This window comes from Lycorma delicatula, chromosome 4 (genome assembly GCF_047948215.1).
Source record: "Lycorma delicatula isolate Av1 chromosome 4, ASM4794821v1, whole genome shotgun sequence".
Taxonomy (NCBI): domain Eukaryota; kingdom Metazoa; phylum Arthropoda; class Insecta; order Hemiptera; family Fulgoridae; genus Lycorma; species Lycorma delicatula.
The window spans coordinates 99518276-99539385 of record NC_134458.1 but is presented as its reverse complement, the minus strand read 5'-3'; the positions used below and the strand labels follow the sequence as shown (position 1 = coordinate 99539385).

At 30.6% G+C, this 21110-nt stretch overlaps 1 protein-coding gene across 3 annotated transcripts in view; it reads left to right on the top strand.

Moving 5' to 3' along the window:
• The window catches only part of Sur (Sulfonylurea receptor), a 134401-nt gene that overhangs the window by 51823 nt on the left and 61468 nt on the right, over window positions 1-21110 (top strand). For all 3 annotated transcript variants that reach the window (XM_075363787.1, XM_075363786.1, XM_075363788.1), the window contains 4 exons: window positions 4883-5064; window positions 7423-7599; window positions 12797-13046; window positions 17661-17766. In XM_075363787.1, coding sequence (XP_075219902.1) covers window positions 4883-5064; window positions 7423-7599; window positions 12797-13046; window positions 17661-17766 — 715 coding nt within the window. The remainder of the gene's footprint in view (window positions 1-4882; window positions 5065-7422; window positions 7600-12796; window positions 13047-17660; window positions 17767-21110) is intronic.

Here is a 21110-nt window from a genome sequence, read left to right as displayed (position 1 = left end):
AATATTGTACAACAAATATGAAATACATATTCATAACATTTTTACAGCAATGTCGCAGCTCTACAATTACAATAACCCAGTGTATTTAAGGAAACTTTGCAACAAAACATGCCATCAAAGACCAGCATTTTTTTTTATGAATAATGGGATAAATTCTGAAGTAATGATTTCTTGATCTTTAAAAATAGTTTACCTAATCAATAGGAAGTATTATGAATATTAACAAGATTAGATAGACATGGTACCCTTTTAGTAAGTAGTTACCAAAACAATTTGTAATGGATATGAGAATATTTAGATTTATTTAAAAAATTTGTAATATTGATAGCTTTAAATGCAATTAATTAAAAACAATAAAAATTATTTCTTATTAATTAATTCTTATGCCAAATTGTTTGATTTAGTTTCAATCAGTATTAAAAAAAAAAAAAAGTTAAAGATTTTTCTTGCCTAAATAATGAAGTGTTTTTTGTTTATTAATTTTCTTGTGTAAAACCTCAGTTTTGTAGTGTTCCACATATTACTGTAAATGCAAGATTATTACAGTATTTAAACTGTATTGATAGCTAAATTACCACATACACAAGGAGGGTTTACTCATCTTATAATAAATAAGATACTATTTGTGGGTCCAGGCACAAACACACATGCACAAAATATAAAAAGGCTTTGCTGTAAGCATCCATCCATAGTTTTGAAGTGTTCTACATACTCCTGTAAATGCAAGATTATTACTGTATTTAAACTGTATTGATAGCTAAATTACCACATTTTAATATGTAGTGTAGTATAATTTCTAGTTAAACTTCAAGTACTTTATGTGTAATTATGTTATACGTGCCTGCATTGTAAAATATTTGTTGTATGATATGTCTACCTGTGTGTATAAAATAGTAGAAAAAAGTTAATGTGCATAGTATAATATGAATAAATGGCATAAATAAAGTTTGTGATTTATGTTATTAAAGTGAGCTAAAAAATAGTCTATAAACTTATTTCCAAAAGTGCTTGTTTTCTCTGTGTGTATTTTTATTTTAAATTCATATTTTGGGATTGGATTGAAATTTTCTATTTAAATTTGGTAAATTTATGTAATTTTATTATGTACGTAATTATAATAATTTATTATTTTAAGTTGGTAAAAAATATTTATCCTCAAACTATAAAATATATTTGATTAAAAAATAAATAAAAACTTTTTTTAAGGAACTCCTTATATTTCAATATTTTTACAAAACAACTTCTTGATGTAACAACTGTTAAAAATATGAAATCTAAATTTGGTTATGCAGAAGTAAATCACATTAAACAATTTTGAATCCCTGCAATAACTTGAATGTTGCATTGCAGTATAGTAGTTGCATCCTTATTGCATTGTTATATAGTTCCCTCTGTCTTCTTCTCTATCAAAATCCTAAAAGGTTTCAGTTATTTTTGCTAGTAAAATGTATTTTATTTTTTATTTATACAGAATGATTAAAAAGGAAAGGGAAATAATTTGGAAATTGATTCTAGAGCGTGAAATAAGGAAAAATGTTCATACAAATATACAAGTATGTCTGAAAATGCTTTGTTATTGAGTTGAGACTAGTGAAAAATTTCACCTGGATTTCAGTCCTCCTGGTGAAATGAGGTCATACTGAAATTTTTAATGCACTATATAAGGGGTAAACTTGATGAATTTTTATTTTTGACTTGAAAAATCAAATAAAAAAGGTCTGAGAACTGTATCTCCTCTAGTTTTCATGATATCAAACATAAAACAGAAAAAAATTGTTGATGAAAAATACATCTTTTTTTTAGGTTTGAAGTACAATAACTTTGTTAAATTACTAATAAATGGGTAAATTTTATTATCAAAACTTGTGGAGAATCTGAAAAACAAAACAAAAATCAACTTTTATTATTAAAAACAAAGCAGGAAAAACTTACAGAAAAATTTTTTTAATTTGTAAAAATTAAAAACAGCTGCTATTAGTATTTAGACCTCTGAAAAATTAAAATACTTTTAATTTACGAAAAAAATACTCATTGGGTTATGCTGTGTTGATTTACAATAAATGTTCAAAAATTACACCGTTGACATCAATGCACTTTTCAAATAGTTTCCTTACATTCTGTGTTGCCAACCTAATGATATCTTTGCATTCCTTGATGAGGACAGCAGCACTGAGAATTCGGGTGATCAGTTCATATTATTGTGAGTCTGCTTTTTTTGCTTGTATACCTCACATCTCATTCATCCATCCATCTCCATAAACAGTAAACTAAGGGAGTAAGGTCCGGTATCTAGGTGGCCAATTTACCGGCCCTCTACATCTAATTCATTTACCAGTAAATTTTTCATCTAATAATTGTCTTCGTTCATGAAAGGTGTCAGTGCCCTAAGTTGTTCGTACATTTCAATTCGTTTCACCAATGAGAAATTTCAAGCACTGTAAGAAATTCATTGAGAAATTATCTGAAATTTTTAAACACATTTTTATATTATGAAACATGATATTGTTCTAGTATGAAAAGGCCTAATAATTGGTTGTCGATCATGCCACACCAAACATTGCCAAAAGACTTTCCTGGAAATTTGATTCAACTCCAGGATGTTGGTTTTCTTCTGACCACTGATGTGCAATTCAGCGTGTTGTTTATGCTATTATGGGTAAAAGTAGGTTCGCCTGAAAATAGTATGAACAGAATTAAGAAGAAATTATTGTTAACCCATTGGCAAAACTGCAGTTATCTTGCATGGTCACCAAGCTGAATATGTTGAACATTCTGAACATGATAAGGATGCAGTCCATGAGCATGTAATGTGCTCCATGCTCTGTTTTGTGGAATATTGAGTCATGTAGTAATTCTATGTGTACTCATTATAGCACTAAACCTGTACCCTTGAACAATGTTTTCCCTTGCATAACCGCATAACCATGTACCAGTTGATGTTCAGGTGAAAAATGAGTGCTGGAAAGTGAACCATACTCATGAAGCTAATTAAAAATTCTACAAAATATTTTACAATTTGGAACTACTCGTCCAGGATACCTATGTCAGTATTCTTCCCCTGCAGCTGGAGCACTTCCATCACAAAAGCCATACACAAAAATAGGATTTATTATTAGGATTTTCTGCATGACTAAAGAGCATTTTTCAGCAGCTAAAGAGCATGACTGTAGCATTTTTCAAAACAAAGAATTCAAAATGAAATTTCACTTTTTTAAACTTATTCAATTGAAAAAATGTTGATATAACTTACACAAAAATACTGCCCAACTTGATTCTCAAAAATAATTAACCAAAATCAAAATTATGTCAAAAACCATTAAACCATCTAATGTTTATTATTAAAATGTAACAACAATTAAAACTCATAACTACAATTTTATGACAAGAATGAGTAATATTGAAATTAATTTAGAAGCATACAGTTAGTGTTGTCAATCTAATTTTTCAAAGGTCTAAATTTATTGCACTAAAACAGCTGTTTTTAATTTTTACAAATTCATTATGTTTTCTGTTAAATTTTGTACTTCTTAATAATAAAATTTGATTTTTTTTGTTTTTCATAGATTTTACTTCAATTTTCTAAGAATTAAATTCTTTACGAGGTTTGACGTTAACATTTTAGCATTGTTGGTCATTGTAACAGTTGTACTTCAAACCTAAAAAAATTGTTTTTTGTTACCAGATTTTTCTATTTTACATTGATTATCATGAAAACTAAAGAAGGTACAGTTCTAGGACCTGTTTTATCCGATTTTCAGTTCTAAAAACTTAAATAACTATCAAGTTTACCCTTTATAACGCCCCAAAAAATTCAGTATGACCTCATTTCACCAGGGGACTGAAAACCAGATGAAATTTTTCGTTAGCCGTAACTCGATAAAGCGTTTTCGGACATATATGTTTGTATAAACTTTTTTCCTATTTCAAGCTGTAGAATCAGTTCTCAAATTATTTACCATTCCTTCTGAATCACTCTGTATATTAGGGTTATATCAAAATTGTTTATCTAAAAATGTTAATAGCTTATTGATTAATAATTTTTTTTTTTAAGGGGAAAACATTTTTCTTGAAACTAGCCACACTTTTCTAGATTTTCGTTTATGAAATTGAGATGCTATAAAAATTTCTGCTACCTTAGTTATTTTTAGTGAGATATCATTTTGTTCATAAATATCCATATTTGTTCAAATGAATATTTTGCCTACTAAAATATTATTTGACTGAACTAATAGTTACAAAGCTATTTATGATTAAAAACTTAAATTGCCAGCCATTTGGAAATTTGTTATTTTGAAAACATTGAAACAAAATTTGTTTATTTTACAAATAATGTAAAATTAATAGTTAAAAACTTAATACAAATTAATATGTAAAGTTAATAGATATTAATGTAAAATTAGTATTCCTTTTTCAAGGGTTTAATAATGTAAAATTTATGTATAGAAACTTAGTAATATGTTTCAAACTATTTTTGAAGTATGAATATTTGTTGTTTAACAAACATAGAATTGCAGACAGAAAAGACTTCTTTTCAGATTTATGTTGTAGGAAATTTTATGCTCACTTGGATGCTCAGAATCACTTGCTGAATTTATCCCATTATTAATAATTCATTTTACATCCTATATAATATATATTTTTTTTTTTTATGTAAAAGTGAAATAAAATAAAAGTTAATAATATTGCTGCATGATGTGAGTTACATTGCAGAAATGTAGGTGGTGTCTTAAAAATGCTGGTTTATTATTTTTTTAACTGAAAGAAAAATATTTGAAAACTCTAATTCTGAAAAGAATGCAAATATTTGTAAATTATACCTGTCATATTTAACTTTAATTTTATTGTTACTTATTGTTTCTTGTTCTTTTTTTTTACATTACAGCATTTTTAACACAAGCATCATCAGTATTGGTTACATTAGTAACATTTATTATTTATTATACATTGGAAGATGATTGTATTTTTACACCTGACAGTGTTTTCTCTGGATTAGCTTTGTTTAACCAGTTGACTGTACCATTGTTTATATTTCCTATAACTGTACCCATCATCATATCTGCTCAGGTTAGTGCATAGCTAAAAAGATGGGTTTATTCACTATTATTTAAGATATTAAATAATCCTGTTTCAGGGTTTGAGTCATACAAAATTTCAGAAAATACTCTCTGTAAGACCTCTTTTTAGTTATACAGGTTGTAATTTTTTTCTTTCAACTTTTATGTTGTGAACTTTAAAAAAAATACTTCCTGAGTTAGTAAATATTAAGATAATTTTTATTTAGAGGAAATATTTAAGTTTATAAATCACTCAGATTTTGTTGAGGGTTAATGTAAATTTATTTTCCAAGTTATGTTAAAATTTGTCTAGCTTTTATTACATTATATTTATGGTTACATATCAGGATAAGTGACAAGTTTGTCTCACATTTCTGAGGATTATTCAATTATCAAAGAGACAAATGGCAACAATGAAAAAACTATTTAATTAAATAAACTGAGACTGCCTGATGCTCAAGTTGGTTACAAGTGTCATCGATTTACTTCATAGCAGAAAAAATTTTGAACTGATGCTTATCAAAATTATATTAATGATTTTATTCATGAGGACAGATGCAACAAAATTTGGGAAATTGCTGAAAGTTGAAATGTAAGAAATGGCACTGTACATCCCATTATCCATGATAAGATGAATTACTGCAAAACATATTGGAGGTGGGTTCTGTGATGAACGACTCAAAATCACAAAGAGACCCAAATTTATATTTGTATGGTAGTTAAACAACAGTTTTTAACCAAAGTTAATGCTTTTTTAGATTGCATAATAACCTTAATGAAACTTTGATTCATAATTTTGAGCTGAATCCAAACATCAGAGTATTGAGTGGAAACATCTGAGTTTACGTGCCAGGAAAAAATTAAAACCTATTTGTCAGCCAGTAAAGTGATGCTCATGGTGTTTTGGGACTATAAAGTCCCAGTTTATTGCGAGTATTTGGAAGAGAAGGTACATTCAACAGCAAGTATTATTATGACATGCTAGAAAATAAAATAAAACCTACAATAAGGAGAAAATGTTCTGGTTCTCTCTCAAAAACTGTAATTCTTCTTTATGATAGTCCCCTACTTTCATACTGCTCAAAAAGAGACTGGAAACTGTTCAAAGGTTGGGTCAGGAGGTGTTGCTACATCTATCTTATAGTTCCAATTTCACACCAATTTGGTTTGATCCTCAAAAAGTTTTTATGTGGCATAGGGGTTTGCAACAATGCAAATTCAGTCGTCAAGAATGTGATACAAGAACGGCTCAAACAAGGTGAACAAATCTTTACTACTGGAATAAAAAGGTTCCCAGTACTACGGGACAAGAGTCTATTTGTAGCCAGGGATAATGTTAAAAAGTAGCATTAGTTTCATTGTCACTGAATGAATAATACATTTTTTGCAGTTATTTGTTTCTTAATTATTGGATGACCTTTGTATATTAATTAAAAAAATAAATAAAATGTTCTCACCAATAGGTTGGTGAAACTTCTACTTTGTTTATTTTTTGAAAATGCATTGACTATGATTTTTTATTTATTTTATAAAAATAGAATAGAAATGGATTATATTTTTATAAAATAAATAAAATCCACTTGTGAATTTAAGAAAAAAAATGAAGATCGTATAACAGTTTGAAGATGTATTTTATTTGTTTGTTGTCATCATTACTTAGTAATCGATTATTGTAATAATATTCATCCTAAAATATTCTGATATTTAAAGTATTTCTTCATGAAACTTAAAGAAAATTGTTTGATGATTTACAATTAACGTTAAATATAAATAATGGATCTACAAATATTTTTTGGAAACTCTTTTGACTATGATTAAATTCATGTATATATAAACAAAAGGAGAAAATAATACATATTTCTGCATTCTAGAGAGCTCTAACTTCATGCTTGGTAGTCTCTTTATTATGTCGTTTCATTTTGTCTTTTCTTATCTGTATCAACACACTGATTTATCAGATTTGCATTTTTTTATCTACTTTTTTGTATGGGTAACTTGTTTAGCAGGCCTTTCCTTATTTTAAATAAAATTGAAATTACAAACTTTGAAAAAAATAATATAACCTTTTGGAATAAAAAAGTAAAAGATAATAATATTCTTGTCAGTTTATTGAATTTCAATATATTGATGTGAGTGATAAATTAAAAACAAATAACTATAACTTTCTTGTAATAAATTTGGTGCTGATTTAAAAAAGAAGATTAAAGAAGAATTGAGATTTTTTTATTTTTTAGGGAATTTTTTTCTATTTTTGTTAGAAGTTTTATTTTTATTAATTAAAATGAATAAGTTATAAATAAATATTATTTAAATATTTTCATATTTATTATAACAATTTAGTTTTTACATAATCTATTTTTCTTTTAAGGTCAGTACTAGAAGATTGGAGACATTTCTAAAATTACCAGAAGTAACTGAAATCAATAGTAATAGACAGCTAATTCATAATGATGGTGAAAATGAAAAGGGTATTAATAAAAAGGATAACGGTAAACAAACGAATCTGTTTGATGGTAATAATAAACAGTCTACTAATGAATCAGAGGTAAATTATGAATAGAAATTTTTAGATACTTTAATATAAGGTAGTATCAGTATGAGCAATGTACAAAAATCGTATTGCAATCAAACAGAATTTTTTTTGGATATTTTATTACCTTTTGGAGGTACTATTTTTATGCGTTTTTTTTCTTAACCTTCAATTGGAAACATCTGTTTGTACCACATTAACCAAAACCACCTACGAGGTGGCTACTGACGTTTCATTCCTCTTTGGTTGATTTCTTGATGTTTTTTCCCAACTAAACTAGCTTTTTCGGTTTTTTAAGTGTTTTTAAGAAAAAATAAAACCAAATATAAATATAATTTAATTGATAAAAATGTAAAACACTAAGTAAGCAAAATAATGATTAACCCTAATGCAAGAACAGTGAACAGCGATATTCAATTGTGAATTATTTTCAAGTATGTAAAAATGAAGTATGTTTAACCCTTTGAGAACCAAACCTTTTTTTGAAGATGTTTAAAAAAAAATTGCATGCTTATATTATTGTTGGTAAAAAAACTGTACAGTGCTTTATGGTGACTATTTGTAAGCTCATGCTAAATTTATAAAATTTCTTATTACAAATATTTTTTTGCTGTTTTTTTTAAATTGTAGGAAAACCAATGCACTATCAACTAGGAATGTTTTTTATGGTCATATCTTATTCAAAAACTTTTCTAAAGATTAAAGAACCCAAAAAAGAAATGAAAATGACAAAAAAATGAATTTGAAGTCACTTAACTCAAATCAACAACAATTTTACTCAGGGAATCTTAATTTTTAGAATTGTTGTCGTTTCTTGTGTTAAACCTGAAAATTTCATGATTTTTGGCAAGAAATTGATTAATTTTAGTCAAATTTGTAAAATTAAGTTTTTTAGAACTGTGTATACAAATCAGTATCATTCATAAGCTCCTGATCATTCTCACTTTGTGTTCAAAATACACCGCAAATTTTGTGTATTATAGCAACTCTCTAATAAATATTGCCGGAAAAAAGCAAAACATTAAGATGAAATAATTATATTACGATCCGAACATCACAAACAACTAAAAACAATAATAAACACACATTGCTCTCGGCTCATTTACATACTGTGCAGCCACCAATAAATACAGTATTGTAAAAAACTAAATAATAAACAAAATAAAGCTTTCCTTTTCACTCTGAACAAATTATGATTTCACGACCAACTCAAAACAGTAACAAATGAATGACATTTATGTATTACGTGACAAACATGATTAAATGTTCTCTAAAAATAAAAACATAAACAGTAGTTAAGTTCAAAATAATTATGTTTTTAAAACCATTCGAATATTAATTGTGATCCCATGTGCAACTTTAAACAATAACAAATCTAACCTCTATCAAGCGGACTGCCATGTCTGCCATGATCACATCTTTGGTTTGTCCAACCGCACATGTGATCAGTACAAACGTCATTTAAACACTTGACAAAATTTCACCAGATCATCTTTCTCGCATAAAATGAGATTGATGAAAAATCACCAGTTGGTCTTTTTAGCATAAAACTGAACCTGACAAAAAATTGTCAAGTGGTCTTCAAAGGGTTAACAGTAATTGAATAAAATAATATAAAAAAAACTCAGGATTAGGAAAATATGAAACCAAAAAATTAATCATTATGAAAATTTCAATAAGTTGTAGAAAATAGCAGTACCATAAACGTCTCAGCTTGACACAGAATGTGCTTCAAAATTATTTGCTATATTTCAGTCTTTGAAACAATATTATAAATATTGTTGATAAAAAGCAATATTTATAATATAATATAAATAATATTATAAATATTTTTTTATAATATTTACACTGAAATATTTAACATATTATATTTAAGATTATATATTATATTTATGTTTAAAATATAATATTTATATTGTTATAAATAATATTTATAATAAAATAATATTATAAATATTGTGAATTTTAGGCTCTTAAAACGTTAGTTTATTTACACATTTGTCTACAGGTTTTTAAACACTCAAGACCGTTAGGAACTTTACACAAAACACAGCAGTCATTCGCTTTTTTGTGTACGGACAGTAACGACAGGTTTTCCTTTTATCAAATTTGTCAGATCTAGTATTTCTTACAGTTTATTTTTCAACTTCTGTTTGCCCCAGTGAATTAGAAATATGTGTTTTGGTCAAACTTGTGGCTAATGTTTTCATAAAATAAAATTGCTTTATTTTTGGTGTTTCTGAATAAGAAGCTTACAAAATACTGCTATTTACGCAGCTCAGCGATATAATGTGGTAGAATATGGCTAACGGCCATCTTCTTGTGCAATGATTTGGTGAATAATTTGAACACCTTAGGTCAAGTGTATCAGTGCCTGACTTAGGTGGCTTATAATATGAGATCATTTCTGGCTTACCGATCTTTTTGTCAAAGTATTCTGAGTGGTGCATTGATGACAATAAAATAATTGCTTCCAACTTTTTTGGTACTAAAGAAAGCAGTGCAAGACTATCATTTGAAAATCCATAAATGCTTGAACCAACCACTCTTTTTTTCTCAAGAAGAAATTCTGATGGAATTCTTTTTTGTTTTTTTTCATTGTACCAACACATGTTAATGTTCTTTTCTTCAGTTTGTTTGCTAGTTCAATAGATGTAAACAGTTATTGCAAGTAATGTTTCTGTTTGTTCTGATAATTGATTTTGTGAGGTGGATAACAGTCTATGTTGGTATTTGAAATTTTTGTTCTTTTGATAAAGTTTTACCACCACTTTTTTTATTAAGATATATATATATATATATAAACATTGAGACGTTAAGAACTGCAGGCGTCTGTGAGGGAAAGAAATAATTTTATGTCATATTTTGCCAGCTTCTTGGGCATATATACATGGATGCGGCATTGTCCTCTAAAGGGTATCAAAGTTTCATCCACATAAGCATGAGCGGCAATGGAGTAAACACCTTGACAATTTGAAATAAATTTGTAAAATTGCTGCCGCAGGATCTTCCTTTTCTTGTTCTATATGAGTGGACAAGTCATCAAATCTCAGGGCTAGCAGTAAAATCTCACATCTTTTGGCGTATATTATAGCTTGAAATATAGGGCAGCCAGTGCTGTCTATAGAAAAAAGTGAATATAATGATCCTCTTCCTGATTTGAATATTACAGTGTAGATAAGGAGACCTATAAGTGCTTCCATTTCCATAATATCAGTTTCTTTATAAATTGAATTTTTTGAATTTTATAATTTTTCACGCATATGTTCTGACTTTTTATTAGTATTATTGACTATTTTTAAAATAATATCTACTGTAAAAAATAAGCGCCGTACCTCTTCAGGTGTAGGATTATTTCTTAAATGAATTGCTCAATCTTCTCCCTGAAAATCTTTATTTTTATTATGTTGTTTTCTGAAGTTTTTCCTTTTTGTTTAGTTTCCAACAGAATTCCATGTATAGCACTTCTTTCTCTAAAATATTTTTTATTTTATTAATTTTTTATTTCTTGATTTGAAAATTTTTTAGCTCCTTCATTGTCAACATTTATCTGAGCATAATCATTCATCTGATTAGCACTTTCAGTTTTGTCACCTGAGTAATGTTCATATTAAGATGAAAGCTCAGATTCAGATAATCTACAATCCTGTTCTGGGATGTAAGATTCGTCTGAAGATATTTCTTCATTACTAAAATCTGACTCACTATCAATGATATAACTCATAATATGTTTTGTTCTTTCAGACACAGGATATTTATTACGGCAAGCTATATTTACACAAAAAATTACAATATATAGGATAAAATAAAAAGCACAAAGCATATAAATTTAAAGTTACCACATGCTTACTGAAATACTTGTGAATTGTGTGATACATACACACACAACACAAAACAACCATGTGAGTGTTGGGCAAAAAGAACACACCAACAGAAACAATGGACTGGTAGATGGCTAAGATGATGACTAATAGCTTACGTCATAATAAATGTAAAACAAAAAATTAAAACATAACACTGGATATGAGAAAGCATTAGTCATATTTCAATGAAGAAATACCAAGACATTACAATGTGATAAGATATACAGTATGTGTATAATAAATATATTTAACACATACTTGACTGACAGATAGTGTTTCCGGTTGAAGGTTAATTTTAGTGCATTAGCAGTATTCAGTACTTATGGTACTCATCTATAAATGACGTTTTAAAAATGTAGTATTGGTAAGATACCAGGGTACTTCTGTGATGTAGATGAAGTCACTCAATTTAAAAAAAATTTCCTATTTATTACATTAATTGCATTTAATTTAAATACCATTTTTGTTGTTAATAAATTATGTATAATTTGTATATTTGATGTTAATTAGATGAGGTTAGCAAGTGAAGTAAGCTTAGGTTATGTTACGTTAGGTAAGCCCACCGGGTTGGTCTAGTGGTGAACGCGTCTTCCCAAATCGGCTGATTTGGAAGTCGAGAGTTTCAACGTTCAAGTCCTTGTAAAGCCAGTTATTTTTCCACGGATTTGAATACTAGATCGTGGATACCGGTGTTCTTTGGTGGTTGGGTTTCAATTAACCTCACATTTCAGGAATGGTCGAACTGAGAATGTACAAGACTACACTTCATTTACACTCATACATATCATCCTCATTCATCCTCTGAAGAATTATCTAAACGGTAGTTACCGGAGGCTAAACAAGAAAAAAAAAATAAATAAATAAAAGGTTACGTTAGGTAATGTAATGTAACTAATGATTCTGTGTACTGAACTTTGTACAACATCAACATAATCTAGCCAAACATAGCCTAATGCTTGCTTTGCTCGCTAACCTTGTCCAATTAATATTAAATATGCAAATTATATACAACTTATTAATAACAAAAGTGATTTTTAAACTAAATACAATAATTATCAAAACAGAAAACAGCAAAAATCAAATGGCCCCCCTCTGCCATTAACTCAGAAGTACTGATAATAGTTAAAAGCATTTAGATTATCATTATTATTATAAAACTGTACTGGTGGGATTCAGTGACTTATAAACAAGATTATACACTCTACTACAAAACTTGTGTTTAAAATTAAATTGCACTGATACCTCTGTTTATGATATCACTGTTTATGAGAATATTTTATGGTATTTAAAAAATGTATGTTTTATAAATTGTTATATTTTAATTGATTATTTTTTTTATAACTTCTTAGTCAAAGAAGAGAAGAGAAAGCATATTTGGTCTAATGGATATTAAAGAACAGGATGAAAATGAAGATCTGTGCTCAATTAATGTGAATAAAAGCTCAAGAGGGTCCTCGGTTGGCAATAACTTAGGGAAAGATAATGATAGTGTGGTCACTATATCTAACGCACAGTTCTCATGGATTCCTAATTATAATAATATTACATCTAATGATGGTCATGCATCTTTATCTGTGAAGCATTTAAAATTAATAAAAGGTTAGTATTTTATTTTTTTGTTACTTATATAAGTGATCCAAAAATCAGACAACCTAGAATTTGCAAAGTATTCCTCTTAGCAACCGAAGATCAATAGGAAAATTGTTGTAACACTGAATGTTTTCATTAGTATGGAATGCATTCCTTTAATTAAACAATTGGTAATGCTTGTTCGTGAAGGGTCTTTTATGCAGAATACTATTTGTAAAATGAGGTTTTTTATATTAGAGCGGTGACTTCTGCTTTTAAAATATTATCTGCAAATGAATTCTTATGAGAATTTGAAAGTATTTTTTTTCATTGTCTTCACTGTCTGTTTTATTATTATGGCATATTTACTATAAAAAGACTAATAATATAGTCTGATGTCTATATAATAATAATCTGATGCCATGATGATGATTTAAAGCATTATAAATATAAACAAAGGGTCTGATTTAAACCATCAAAATAAAAAGGTTAATGTGGAAAACTGCTCTACCATACTTCGTATTCCCTCTGTCTGCCACTTTATTATTTTTTTTCAATAAAAATTTACATTTTAAGAACAGATTAAGATGCTTTATTAAAATTTAGTTTACTTATATCCAATAAATATCCTACAAAATAAGCTTAAAAATTTTGTTATTGAGAATTCCAAAATGGTAGGGATTAATTTTTTTTCATTCATAGATCCATATTGTGTTAGTTTTATTAAATAATGTTTTATAAGATAACATTAAAATCGAATGTTATGTAATTAGGTAATATTAGTTAAATAAAACATTATTTGATGCAATATTTAACCTGTTATTGTGAACAAAATGACAACTGATTTGTTAAAATTGTTTGATCCTACATCTGGAGGCTAACAATTATTTCTGTTTTATTTTTTCTTCTAAAAATGTATGTTGCAATCTGTTCAACTAGTGAATAGTACGCAACCCCAGTGAGGTGTAACCTTGTACAGGCTCAGGCCGATCATTCCTGAGACGTGGTTAATTAAACCCCAAACACCAAAATATACTGGTATCCACCATCTTGTATTCAAATATGTATAAAGGTAACTAACTTACTAGAATTTGAACCTCAGAACCTTCAATTTTGAAAAGCAGCTGTTAACTGATTTGTGATGACAAGATAACTACTAGACCAGCCCAGTATTTGTTTTTATATATAATTATGTGATCCACTTTAACAATTTCAGTCACATTTCAACAGTTTATCAACCATATTTCAGATTTAATTAGATTGTATTTTATTCGTAATAAAAATCTGTATTTTATATAACAAAACTTTATTCAATAAAACAATATATTGTTACATAATTAAAAAATAATATTTGTGGAGCTATTAACAATTAAAATATTTAAATAGCCACCATTTTGGAATTTTTAAAGTTATTTATTTTAAGTTATTTTGTGTGTACACCAAATTTCATTAAAATATCTCTCTCCATTCTTAAGATGTAAATTTTTATTGAAATAAACACAAAATTACAGACACAGGAAATCAGTTCCTTAGGATTTGTCCAACACCTCCCTTTTAAAACACTTTTAAGCACTTTTGCAGAAATGTTTGTTTCTTCAGAACTTTTTGTTAAACATAATTAAAACTTATAGAATTATATCTTTACCACCTGTGTCTTTGAAATAAAATGAATTGTGGTTTGCTTTAACTAATTTAGTAACAGTTACTAATATAGTATACAAGGGTGAATCAAATTGAAATGGTAATTTTGCTATTCTACACAGGAAGCAGTTCTGAACTGGGTGGCAGATGGGGGATTAATGTTCAGTGTGTTAGAGAGAGGGAACCAGCTTGGTTAACTCCTCTGCTCTGTTCTGTTGTCAGTACAGCCACGAGTGAGCAAGTGATTTCATTGTCTGTTGCACAACGGATAATCATAAAGATTTTAATTAATGAAGGCATCAAACCTGCAGAAATTTTAACCCATTTAAAGGTACAATTTGGGTAAACTGCACTGTCCCAGAACCAAGTGTACAAGGTCTGTTAAAACAATAACCACACTTTTTTAATTTTGCGCCAATGGAGATATTTAATGATGTGCGGTTGACAGCATTGTATTCCACATAACCTCCTCTGTAACCACATGTTCTTGGATTGTTGATATCTCGTTTAGTTTTCATGTTATTGTTATTTGAGTGCATTGTGTTTAAGTGTTAGTAGCAATTTTTGTAATGTACGATTTTTTTATGATTGAACTTTTGTCTCAGTGTTGTAGCCATAAACCCAGCTTTCGTCTCCCATTATAATTGCATAAATGTTTCATCGTCATCAGCTTGTTCAAGGAGTTGCCTTGAACGAGTTTACTTGATATTCTTTCTGATGTTTGGTCATCAAACAAGGAACAAACTTTGCTGCAACTCGATGCATGTACAATTTTTCAGTCAAAATGTCATGGCATGATCCATTCGAGATGCTAACCCTTTTTGCAAGTTCTCTGACAGTCAATTGATGATTTGCACACACCAGATTATTACTTTTCTGAATATGTGTGTCTTCAGTTGAAGTGAAATCATCTCTGTAAGCGTGTTTCAAAAGTTGAAAAGTTTCTGTGAAAGTTTTCCCTAGTTTAACGCAAAATTTCATGTTGTATCGTTGCTCCCGAAAATTAAACATTACAAAAATTACAAAGCTGCCAATCACACGTCACTAAATATCTCTGTTGGCGTGTAATTAATAAAGTTCGGTTATTTTTTGAACAGACCTCATATATGTGGGACAGACAATTTAAGAGTGAGTGAGAAAGTGTAGAAAGCTAAACTCATGATCGACACCCAAGGTCAAGTCTAACAGCTGACAACATTCGTGCCATCTGAAAGCTTATCGAAGGTGATTGCTGGTTCACTGTTGAAGAAATTGTGTCAGAAGTGGGTATCAGCTATGGGAGTGCTCAATCCATTATCACTGATCATCTTGGCTTTAGAAAAATTTGTACTTGATGGGTTCTGGGGGTTGTTGACCGAAAATAAAAAACAGATCAGGTTTGAGATCTGTGAGAGACTTCTGAATCGATTTCGGTGAGAAGGGGATGATTTTTTTGAGGTGCATCGTCACATGTAATGAGACATGGGTCCATCATTACACTCCGGAATCAAAAATGGTGAGTAAGAAGTGTTGAAGGAAGAATGAGGGCTGCCTAGTGAAGCCCAAAACCCATCTGTCAGTCAGAAAAGTTCTTGTGATGATTTTTTTTGACTCAAGAGGAGTTTTATTCATTAATTTTCTCCACAATCAATGAACGGTGAATGTGGCTTACTATTGCCAGCTGCTACAGACAACAAAAGCCACCTACTGAAACATAAGATGGGGTATGTCCATCAGCGATGTCATCCTTCTCCATGACAATGCCAGGCTGCACACTGCGATTTTGAAAGACATAAATTGGGAAAAATACACTGGGAAACCCTCAACAACCCTTCTTGCAGTCCAGATTTGTCCCCCTGAGACTATTTTTTGTTTGCACCCTTGAAAGAATCGATTGGAGAGGAATGATTTGAAAACAATGAAGATGTCAAGGAATACTTGTGCAATTGGTTGACGACTCATCCTCAAACATTTTATGAACAAGGTTCATAAAAAGCTCCAAGGCTCATTTCAAGCTTCCAAATCATTGGCAAAAGGATATAGATCGTGCAGGAGACTATACAGAGAAATGATAAAGGTATGAATTGTTTATATTATTAATAAATTTATTTAAAAAAATTACTGTTTATATTTGATTTACCCTTGTATTATTGACTTAAAAAGATAATCCACTCTTAAGTAGTAGAGCTTTCTGCTAAAGCATTTAATGAGTTAACAGAAAAAGCAGTAAATGATAAAGTTAATTTTAACAAAATAATGAAGATTGTTTATGAGTGATTACAATATTTATTTGTATAAATTTATAAACAGTAATGTAATATAATCACCTAACATATACGTAATAATCTTGATACTTTCATAAGTTTTTATGTGTTTTAAATTTAACATTTTACTTAACATATTTTCATTGTTTGGATATGCGATTTGCATTAAGAAGGGGTTGTTAAACTAAATCTATCAATTTATTGCATATTAAACATGGAGATTTACTGCATTTTGTGAATTTACTTTCTTAAACAATGCAAACTGCTGTAAAAATTTAAATGTAGGTTTCAAATTTTGCAGGCTTTTTTCCACAAAAGTTTATAATTACATTTGATCATTTAAATAATTTTTTAATGGATAATCACTGAACATAGATGTTGGGATTAAAGTTATGTTGAAGCAAAGATCTAGCTTGTGCATATAATTTTGTGGTAGTGGTTCAGAACTGTTCTAAAGTTAAAACGCTTAAAAATTCTGTGTAAATTAGAACTTTATGAGATACTCTACAGTGCTTTATTTATGTTTGTCTTTCTTTCTTGCTCTTGTTTTTATTTTTTTGTGAGTAGGTCCTGAAATATAAACTGTTACATGTAGAATTTTAATTCGATTTTATATTGATTCATTTGCCCAATATAATGTTTTACTGATTTTGTTCATGTTAATTATATCAGCTAGGTGGTAATACATTTTTGGTTAATTTTTTTTTTTAATTACTGGTTCTGTTGCTATTTTTTTATTTTTTATTTTTTTAATTTTCAGGAAAATTAACTATAGTTATTGGCAAAATTGGAAGTGGTAAAAGTTCATTATTAAATGCATTACTGGGAGAAATGAAGTGCATATCTGGATCTGTTGTATGGAATAAGTAAGTTATTTTCTTTTGGTAATTTTAATAATGCAGTAATCTCTTCACTTTGCACTTTGCTATGAACGGAGGGGGTGGTGTGTCGACCGGGATCATCATAAGGTAAGTGTCTTCCCCTATGGGGGTCAGGATGTAAAATGCATCTGCCTGTTAATTGGAAAACCAAAAGGAAATGGAACATAGTTGCTATCTTCCTTAGATTCTTAGCCCTGTGGAGGATGGCTGAGGGGGTCTGATGCTGTTATAGATATATAGATAGAATAGCAACCTAGATGGCTAGGGTAGCAAGGTGGATATCTTCTGCTATGGGGATCAGAATGTAAAATACATAAAATAGAAACTTATAGCAAAATGAATACATGAAAACTGTCTAATTAGCTACTCTATTATAAATTTTGTTATTCATCTAAATACACTTAACTGGGTAAGTGATAAACGTCATTGAATATATCATTAAAATATGGCTCAATGTATTATTCAATATATTCCTAGATTATTTCTGATAAGAGGGTAATTAAATAATTAAAGAGACACATGCCTGTTGAAAAGCTGTACATTCAGTGACTGTAAAACTAACACTACTTTTCAACACAGTTCCAGGCTACATTTAGGCATTTATCCCATCTTTATGTGAGCTTACTTATTCCAGTAAAGAATAAAAGAATTGTTTTAGTAAATAATTATTCCCCTCTGTGTCTGAGTACCATTCTTGAGCCTGGGATTATGTTGAAAAGGAGTGTTAGTTACTATCATTGAATAAACAGTTTTTCTAGTCGTGTCTATGTATTTAATTACCCTTTTATCAGAAATAATCTAGGAATATATTGGGTAATATATTGAACCACATTTTAGTGATATTCATTGATGTTCATCACATAAGTGGGTTTAGATGAATAACAAAATGTATAAACCACATAAACTCTTTCAAGACAAAAAAAAAAAATAATGGTGGAGATCGAAACTGTAAGGATGATGTGATATAACTTCATTAACAGAATAGCTTCTCATTCATTTCTTTTGAATGGTATGGGAGTGGGTTTTTTTAGAGAGAACCAGGACGTTTCCAACTTTTTACAGGTTTCACTTTTTGTAGCACGTCACAACAATACTTACTATTAATTGTGTGAGGTTCTTCCAAATAATCAGTAAATTTGACCTTTTTAATCCCAAAACATTGATAGCATCAATTCATTTCAGTTGGTGGGCAAAAGCGTAGGTTTTGAATTTTTCCTGGTAGGTGAACTTGAATGTTTCCAATACATTTGGTAACATTCGTGGCTCAAGATGATAAATACAAGTTTGATTACAAACTATTATAAAATCTAAATAAGTACCTTCTAAAATCCATTGTTTAAGTTCTGTAGAAATATGAATTTGGGTGTCTGTGATTTGAGTTAATTGTCTTAGAACCAGTTTTCCAAATTTTTGTGTGTCTGTTATGAGTAAGGTTTAGTTTTTACTTTCATTACAGGAATCCCACTGCACAGCATTTGGAAAGATTGGATAGGATTGTTAGTTTGGTCATCCTATTCTTATAGGAGTTGATGTGAATGCCAAATCGCCTCTTTGGCACAGTGGGATCACAGGTGATGGCGGCAAATTGATCAAAGGTTTGATCGCCCAGCATCATTCTGATGTCTTTAATGTAGCCGGTGAATTGTCTACCTTCGCCGGTGCAGTTGGTTTGTGAAGCACCTTCCATGGTACCAACATGGATGTTACCATGGGTAAGAATATCCCTGGTAGGATTCTTAACTGGTCTGTAGTGGACGATTGCGAGAGTGATCATCAGCTAATAGTTTTTGATTGATAGGTGGGCTGCGTGATGTCTTTAAGGGGAACGTTATTGTTTGGCAGGGGTGCTTCGTGCACAGGCGTGTGGATTGGCCTAGGTTTTAAAATATTCTTGTGACCAGGCTGCGAGTTTTTTCTCAAAGTCTGGACGAGCTCCCGTTAGACAACCTGGCAGAGAATTTTTCTTCTGCAGTGGTTGAAGCTGCTGAGCAGTTGATTCCCAGAAGCACGGGTCGAGACAGTGTGGCTGGATGGTGGACTCAGGACTTGACCATGTTGAAGCGGACTGTGGGCTGGCTCAGGAGAGCCGCACAGCGTGTGGGTGATCCTGATCAGCGTGTGGTTTGGGTTGTGGATTATTGACAGAAGAGGACCAAGTATTTTCACAAGGTTAGGTCTTCTAAGCGTGATTCCTGGCACTCTTTTGTACAAGAGCAAGGAAACAGAGACCCATGGGGTGTTGTCTATATAGTACATGGTCATAAGCAGAAAAAAGACATTCTTCTGTCAGCTCTCTTGACCCAAAATGTAGTTGTTATTGACAAAGATCGTATCCTCACTCTTCTGATGAACGATCTGCTTCTGGATGATACTGAGGTTGGTGAAACTTAGTATCATCACAGTGAAGTTGTTGGTTTTCACTCTGAGAATTTGCCTTCTGAGATTACTGAGGTTGAAGTCCACCAAGTAATTTGTAGCCTGGCTAGGAATAAAGCCCCCAGATATGATGGTATCACAATGGAGCTCCTTGTTCGCATGTTGCCGGTGATTCTTGGTCCTTTGACTAGGGTTTTTAATAGGATGATTTTTGCTGGATATTTCCCAGTATGTTGGAAACATGGTGTGTTGAAATTGCTCTTCAAAGGTGGCGACAAGGATCCCACTGTAAGTTATTCTTACCATCTTGTGACACCCTTGCCTGTAGTAGGTTAGGTTTTCGAGAAGGTCTTATACCTCCACATTAATTGTAGGTTGAATTCTAACCATATGCTGATGGACGACCAGTATGGTTTTTGCTCCAGCAAGGGCACAGAGGATGCAATTCTTAGGATAATGGATCTGGCTTCATCCAGCGAGTGCAAATATGTGATTGGCGTCTTTTTTGACATATCCGGGGCCTTCAATAACTTGTGGCCCTCTGCCTTGTTTCAACTTCAGCAGTGTGGGTGCATACTGAATGACATTAGAACTCTCTTGAGCTACTTCAGTGACAGAACCGTCGTCCTTCGTGATGGCGGCTCGGAATAACGAAAGACCCTGTCAAAAGGTTGTTCGCAGGGCAGTGTTTTAGGTCCACTCATCTGGGTAGTTGACTTCTACTCTCATGCAGTTGTGGATGCTCGGTAGCTGCCTCATCGTGGCTTATGCCGATGATGGGTTGCTGCTGATTGAGGGCAGCTCACTTGCCAAGATAGAGCTCAGAGCGATGCAGGCATGTAAGGTTCTCAGGTTGCGAGGTCTTCAGCATGACGGAAGATGGTTTTCAGTGTGGAGAAAACCACTAGGTCTAGTCATGACTCGTCACCCACGGGTTGTGATGGACAGCCTTC